General features: G+C 41.5%; 1 protein-coding gene across 1 annotated transcript in view; it reads left to right on the forward strand.

Annotated features, from left to right (window-relative positions):
* The window catches only part of umodl1 (uromodulin-like 1), a 122,095-nt gene extending 115,511 nt beyond the window's left edge, over positions 1 to 6,584 (forward strand). The window contains exon 29 of the mRNA XM_068040011.1: positions 6,397 to 6,584. Within this exon, the coding sequence (XP_067896112.1) occupies positions 6,397 to 6,584 (188 nt within the window). The remainder of the gene's footprint in view (positions 1 to 6,396) is intronic.
* The last annotated feature ends 999 nt before the right edge of the window (positions 6,585 to 7,583 follow it).

Consider the following 7,583-nt stretch of genomic DNA (forward strand, 5'->3'; position numbering starts at 1 on the left):
TTGTATACAGCATGCTACATGAGTCGATTTATTAACTTTTATATATTTATTAAAGAGTTGAACATACAATGTACTTTAAGTGGCTAAGTATATTACACTATCAAAGATTACTAATAGATGTAAAACATAATCTTATTTCTAAAATAGAATTCAAAAGTTCAACCTTGAAAATGTTACAGCAAAATATCTTAGAATCTCCATCAAAATTTAAAGTAAACTTTTACCTTAAATTCTCCGAGTAAGCCTTCCTGCTGAACAAGATAAAACATTCTTAGTTAAGAGCAGAATTCCCTTGTCATGCAGTCAGCCAGAGGTTGAGAAGCACTGATGAGGAATTCAATACTTCTGGTTTTTTGATTCAGAACTCTCATGTTTATACTGTTTCTAGTCTATCATATCATCTTTTAGAATGTAGGTGTTACCTTTCTGTGTGTTTTTTTCCTGCTTTTGATATCCATATGTAGCAATATCATTAGCTACTATACTCACTTAATTTATTTGATGGAAATTCCCTTCTCTTGAAGTTGTGAGCTTTTATCTGGTCAAAATGTTTGTAATTGTGTTTATTTGGCACCTGTTTTTGTAAGTACCATTCCATTTTGTAATTTATCATCTGTAATTGTCTTTTTATGGTACCTTGTACCACCCTCTTGAGTCAGTCTGCCTATATCACTAACACTATCAACTAATTAAGTTTATAGTTATCAGTATTGACCTCACATAGGATATCTCAGTGTGTTTCATCTTCTAATTCAATTGTAGCAGGAACCTTGGAAGACCTTGGAATGGATTTTTTTTTAACTTAAAAGGTGTTTCTGGTTCACATTCTATTGTAACAGGGATGTTTATGGATTTTTAATTCTGCCCTTAAAGGGGGATTTCAGTGAGTCTTGAAAACTGACCATTTATTCAATCTTTAATTCTAAAAGGTATAATGTATTAATTCTATCTAAATTCTATCTAATTAAGTCTATTATACCTATGTTTTATCACAAATGGTGTTGAAATAGAAGATCAGCCGTGATCTCATTGAATGGTGGAATGGGCTCAATAGGCTGAATGGCCTTACCTCCGCTCCTGTTTCTTCTGTTCTGACATTCTTATGTTTCAATAACTGGGGAGCTGAATGGCAATGGAAATGGTGATGAGTAAGGATACAATCATATCTGGACATCTTTTGGAAGGTTGGGAGATAGAAGATTGTGGTTATAGAGCCTCTCTGTGGATGGTTAAGAAGCTGCTTTTTCCAGTGTTAAATGGAGAGAATACATGCCTGGTGAAGTTAATGGCAGAAGTAAAACCACTTTTTTCTTTTCATTGGTCAATGGCAGTATCAAATATTTCTGAGCAAACTACAGACATGTACTTTTACAGCACTTTGTCAAGTCTCAGTGGTTGGCATCACACCCAACAAAACACCTTTTATACTGTCAGTTGCTTTCATAGAATCATGGAATGGCACGGCACAGAAGGAGGCCATTCGGCCCATTGTGCCTGTGCCAGCTCTTTGAAAGAGCTGCCAATTGGTCTGGATACCCTTATTCATTCCTCGAAGTCCTTCATTTTTTTTCTTTTCCAATATTTGTATAATTTGATTTTGAAAGTTATTATTGAATCTGCATCCCCCACCCTTTCGGACACTGCATATTAGATAATAACAACTTGCTGCATAAAAAAAATCCTCCTCAGCTCCTCTGTATTCTTTTGCCAATTTTCTTAAATATTAGTCCTTTGGTTATTGACATTACTGCCAGTGAAAACAGCTTTGTAAGCAAACAGAGCAGTCAGTTTGAGCACAACATTGTTCCATAAATAGTGGTGAGATTATTCACCAGTTAATCTATTTTAATGTTGTGGGTTGAGGGAATGTGAGTCAGGACACTATAAGAACACCCTACTCTTCTTTGCAAAGCTCGTTGAGATCTTTTACATCCACCTAGGCAAACAGGGCCTTAGTTTAATATCTCATGAAAGATGACACCTCCAAAAGTGCAGCAGACCCTTAGTTTCTGCACTCAACTGTCAGTCTAGGTTTATGTGAATGGGTGCCTGAAGTAGAGATTCAATAACACAGTTCAGATGTAAAGATTCCTTCACCCCAAAAAAAGTACCTCAGCACCTTTGCTGGTCTGATTAGTAAGGTTGCGACGACACAAAGGTTGGTGGAGTTGCGGATAGTGATGAGGATCGTCAGAGGATACAGCAGGATATAGATCAGTTGGAGACTTGGGCGGAGAAATGGCAGATGGAGTTTAATCCGGACAAATGTGAGATAATGCATTTTGGAAGATCTAATGCAGGTGGGAAGTATACAGTAAATGGCAGAACCCTTAGGAGTATTGACAGGCAGAGAGATCTGGGAGTACAGGTCCACAGGTCACTGAAAGTGGCAACGCAGGTGGATAAGGTAGCCAAGAAAGCATACGGCATGCTTGCCTTCATCAGTCGGGGCATAGAGTATAAAAATTGGCAAGTCATGCTGCAGCTGTACAGAACTTTAGTTAGGCCACACTTAGAATATTGCGTGCAATTCTGGTCGCCACACTACCAGAAGGACGTGGAGGCTTTGGAGAGGGTACAGAAGAGGTTTACCAGGATGTTGCCTGTTCTGGAGGGCATTAGCTATGAGGAGAGGTTGGATAAACTCAGATTGTTTTCACTGGAACGACAGAGGTGGAGGGGCGACATGATAGAGGTTTACAAAGTTATGAGCGGCATGGACAGAGTGGATAGTCAGAAGCTTTTTCCCAGGGTGGGACAGTCAGTTACTGGGGGACATAGGTTTAAGGTGCGAGGGGCAAAGTTTAGAGGGGATGTGCGAGGCAAGTTCTTTACACAGAGGGTGGTGAGTGCCTGGAACTTGCTGCCGGGGGAGGTGGTGGAATCAGGTACGATAGCGATGTTTAAGAGGCATCTTGACAAATACATGAATAGAGGGAATAGAGGGATACAGTCCCTGGAAGTGCAGAAGGTTTTAGTTTAGACAGGCATCAAGATCAGCGCAGGCTTGGAGGGCCGAATGGCCTGTTCCTGTGCTGTACTGTTCTTTGTTCACCAACCTCAGAAAAGCACCCAATGCGAAAATTAGGGTAAATTTTGTCGTGTGTCCTAAACTTTGCCACCTCTCCATCTCCATCTCCCCCTTCAATGCCATCCTTAAGATCCATCTCCTGGTCAAACAGTTAGACATCCCTCATAATCCCTCCTTCTACTTGGTGTTCTGAAGCCTTGGGTTGATTTTGTATGTTATACAGAAGATGTTGTTGGCCTATGCCCAGTAGGAACTGAATTCATACTGTCCAAGCTCATTTCAGATTAGGAATTTTACAGATGATGGTTTGATGAATCTATCAAACTTGGTAGATTGAAGCTCTTCGGAAGTGAAGTACCAAAGTCTAACCAAGTTCCCAATAAAACTACAACAATTAATGCATAGGAATCAGCAGTAGGGTGGAGATAAAATGATACTTCACCCTCTATTCTTTCCTAGTCTCTTATTGTTTGAAAAAAAGCTTGAAGGATGTCAGACCTTCAAGACTTAGGACATCCTTTCTGGCACGGACCACATATTCACAAAGATACAAGTGTACAGTAGTGTGCTGGTTGTGTACTTGGCCTATTAATCTGTCATGAGTTTTGTTGTATTATCTTAAGCAACACAACGAGGTACGTAGATTCCAGTTCCTTGAAGATCCCTAGAAGATTTATTTACACCTAAACTAATACACACAATACAGAACAAACTATATACTGAACTTTTGTCCAGGGTGTTAGAGTGCAGAGTGACTATGACTTCTAGTCACATGACTACATCCTGGTATTTACATCATTAGCATACTGAGTTCTTAAAGGGACATCACTCTTAAAGCGATCAAACAACATAATCCAGAGGATTGGACCAATATTCCAGAGAACGTAAACTCAGATCCAACACATGGCAGCCTGAAAATCTGAAAAACTGGGGGAAAAAAAACTGGTATTAGTAAAAGTGACAAAGAATCTGTTCAATTGTTGTGAAAACCCAATCGGTTAATTAATACCTTTTAAAGAAGGAAAGCTGCCATTCTTTCCAGCCTGGCCAATTTGCAACTCCAGTCCCACACGGATGTGGATGACTCTTAACTGTTCACTGAATGGGCTAAGAAAGACACTACCCAGCGTAAATGAAGATGGTTGTGGTTGTTGGAGGTCAATCATCTCAGCTCCGGGACATCCCTGCAGAAGTTCCTCAGGGTAGTGTCCTAGGCCCAACCATCTTCAGCTGCTTCATCAATGACTTTCCTTCAACCATAAGATCAGAAGTGGGGATGTTCGCTGATGATTGCACAATGTTCAGCACTATTCGCGACTCCTTAGATACTGAAGCCATCCGTGTAGAAATGCAGCAAGACCTGGACAATATCCAGGCTTGGGCTGATAAATGGCAAGTAACATTCGCTCCGCACAAATGTCAGACGATGACCATCTCCAACAGGAGAGAATCTAACCATCTACCCTTGACATTCAATGTCATTACGATCATTGAGTTCCCCACTATCAACATCCTAGGGGTTACCATTGACCAGAAACCAAACTGGAGCAGCCATATAAATACTATGGCTACAAGAGCAGGTCAGAGGCTGGGAATCCTGCGGCGAGTAACTCATCTTTTGACTCCCCAAAGCCTGTCCACCATCTATAAGGCACGTGTCAGGAGTGTGATTGAATACTCTCCACTTGCCTGGATAAGTGCAGCTCCAGCTCGACAAGAAGTTCGACACTATCCAGGACAAAGCAGCCCACTCGATTGGCACCCGATCCACAAACATTCACTCCCTCCACCACCGACGCACAGTGGCAGCAGTGTGCACCATCTACAAGATGCACTCCAGCAACGCACTAAGGGTCCTTAGACAGCACCTTCCAAACCCACAACCTCTACCAACTAGAAGGACAAGGGCAGCAAATGCATGGGAACAGCACCACCTGCAAGTTCCACTCCAAGTCACACACTATCCTGACTTGGAACTATATCGCCGTTCCTTCACTGTCGCTGGGTCAAAATCCTGGAACTCCCTTCCTAACAGCACTGTGGGTGTACCTACCGAACATGGACTGCAGAGGCTCAAGAAGGCAGCTCACCACCACCTTCTCAAGGGCAATTAGGGATGGGCAATAAATGCTGGCCTAGTCAGTGACATCCACTTCCCGTGAATGAATTAAAGAAAGATTAATGAGCAACTAGAGATAAGTCGCAAATGGCAGCGATAGCCATCTCCTGGGAATGGATTCAATTGTGGCTTTCAAAAGGGAATTGGATAGGCACCTGAAGAGAAAAAAATTGCAGGGCTACAGGGAAAGGGCAGGGGAGTGGGGCTAGCTCTATTGCTCTCGCAGACAGCTGGCAAAGACTGACGGTCTGAATGGCCTCATTCCATGCTGTAACCTTTCTATGATTCTATGGTCAAGAATTCCCCAAACCTCTTTAGAGACCACCACTTCTGTGAGTAAACAAAGGGAAGAAATGGGGAATAAGCAAGAGGTTTGACGAGTGAGATATCCATCTGTTGCAGATTGTGCAAATGCAAGGGGGGAAAGGTATCACGAGAAGGGTAACTAGCCAGCTGCAAGTACTTGGGATAAAGGAGGACAGACAAGCAGCTCTAAAGCACTCGTCCAATGTATTTTCAATATGAATGGAAAAATAACAGTAGCTATAATATGGGCTCATCGTGGCTTTCAGAACTAACTTGACTGTAAATTCAGTGCTGTGTAATATTACTAACAAATGCAGAAGAAAGAATTTTTTTTATTTGTATAGTGACTTTCACAACCTTCGGATGGCCCAAAGCACTATACAGCCAATGAACTACTTTTGACGAGTAATCCCAGCTGTAGGAAATGCAGCAGCCAATTTGTGCACAGCAAGGTCCCACAGACAGTAATGAGATATCTGACCAGATAATCTTTTTTTAGTGATGTTGGTTGAGGAATAAATATTGGCCAGGGAACTGGAAGAGAACTTCACTGCTCTTTTTCAATGGGAAATTCTGCATTGACCTGACAGTGCAGATGAGGCCTCAGTTTAATACCTCAGTCTAAAGATGGCAAGTACAACAGTGCAGGACCAGGTACATGAGAGCTATAGGTGTCCACGCTTTCAGGAAGATCAATGTACAGGAGGACTGTAGATATCTTTACCATCAGACAAACCTATAAGGGAGAAGTGGAAAGAGTAGCAAAATAGAAAAGGCAGTGAACACTTTACTGGTTCAGTACTAACCTTAATTAATGCATCGTTGCAACCATGGTGGTATTTTTTTGAAACCTTTCTTTCTGGGACAGTTGTCTAACTAAAAATGCTGCTGATATCACTAAGCTGCTGACTAAGGATCTTGCGCTTTTATCTTCTAACAGATGGCGGACCCATGGTTGAGCTGGATGAAAATGGCTCGGCAGTGAGGGCTGTGGTAGTGCTTGGAATTCTCCTCTGCCTGACACTTGTGGTAATATCTGCAGTTGCGGTGACCGTATACACCAGGTGGGGTCGGAGCTTCACCGTCCAGTCTGATGGCCAGAACTACCAGGCTTTCGATAACTACTGATGATACAGAAATAATACCGTGGATTGCACACTGCCTGTGCCTTGGCGGCAGGACTGAAGTGATTGTGTCATTGATTAACCAGTACCTTAGTAGGAGACCCAGTTACTTTTTGCCATTTTGGAAAAGGAATTTTGAATAATTTTATCTGTTTCTTTTACCGTAGTTCTGGGGAATGGGACACCACTACAACCCTTCAAGATCTCTGCATTCTTCCAACTCTGACCTCTTATCCAACTCTGATTTCCATTGCCCCACCATTGTTGGCTGCCTTGTACCTAAGCTCTGGAATTCCATCCTTAAAGCTCCCCACCTCTCTCCCCTCTTTTAAATCCCTGCTTAAAACCTACCTCTTTGACCAAAATTTTGGTCACCTGACCTGATCTTTCTACATGGCTCAGTGTCAAATTTTGTTGGCTAACGCTCCTGTTAAGCACCTTGGGATATTTTACTACATTCAGAGCACTATATAAATGCAAGCTGTTGTTGGACCTACTGTTTAATGGCTCTGATCATTAAGAATACAGGTCAAAAGAAATAAATTAACCATGAAGACATCAACTGATTTCCTGGTCATTTGATATCCTCAAAAAACGTCCTGAGTGACAATACCAAAAGAGAAAGGGGAGGGGAATTGAAACAAGGTGTATTTACACATTTTGCACAATTCACACAAAAAGAAGTGCTCAATACACAATAAGCACTCACACTCCCACTTACATGGCAAGAATCTATTAATAGTTTGTTTCATCCCATGCCTTTTGTTACAACCAAGGCGGAGTAATGCACCGTTAATTCAGTCCCACTACTCCACAGGTCACAGCATATTAGTAAAATTTCCCACCTACCAGAAATTAGCCACATTAAAGACTTTATTTATCCCCCAGAATAATGCATGTCAAACCAGGTTTCTTTAAACAACGACAAAATAAACCAAGTTTTAAATGCTAATGAGAAAAATCTATATGTATGAAAAGATTTTATAACTCCTTAATCTTCCTA

Source organism: Heterodontus francisci, chromosome 10, assembly GCF_036365525.1.
Source record: "Heterodontus francisci isolate sHetFra1 chromosome 10, sHetFra1.hap1, whole genome shotgun sequence".
NCBI classification, from domain to species: domain Eukaryota; kingdom Metazoa; phylum Chordata; class Chondrichthyes; order Heterodontiformes; family Heterodontidae; genus Heterodontus; species Heterodontus francisci.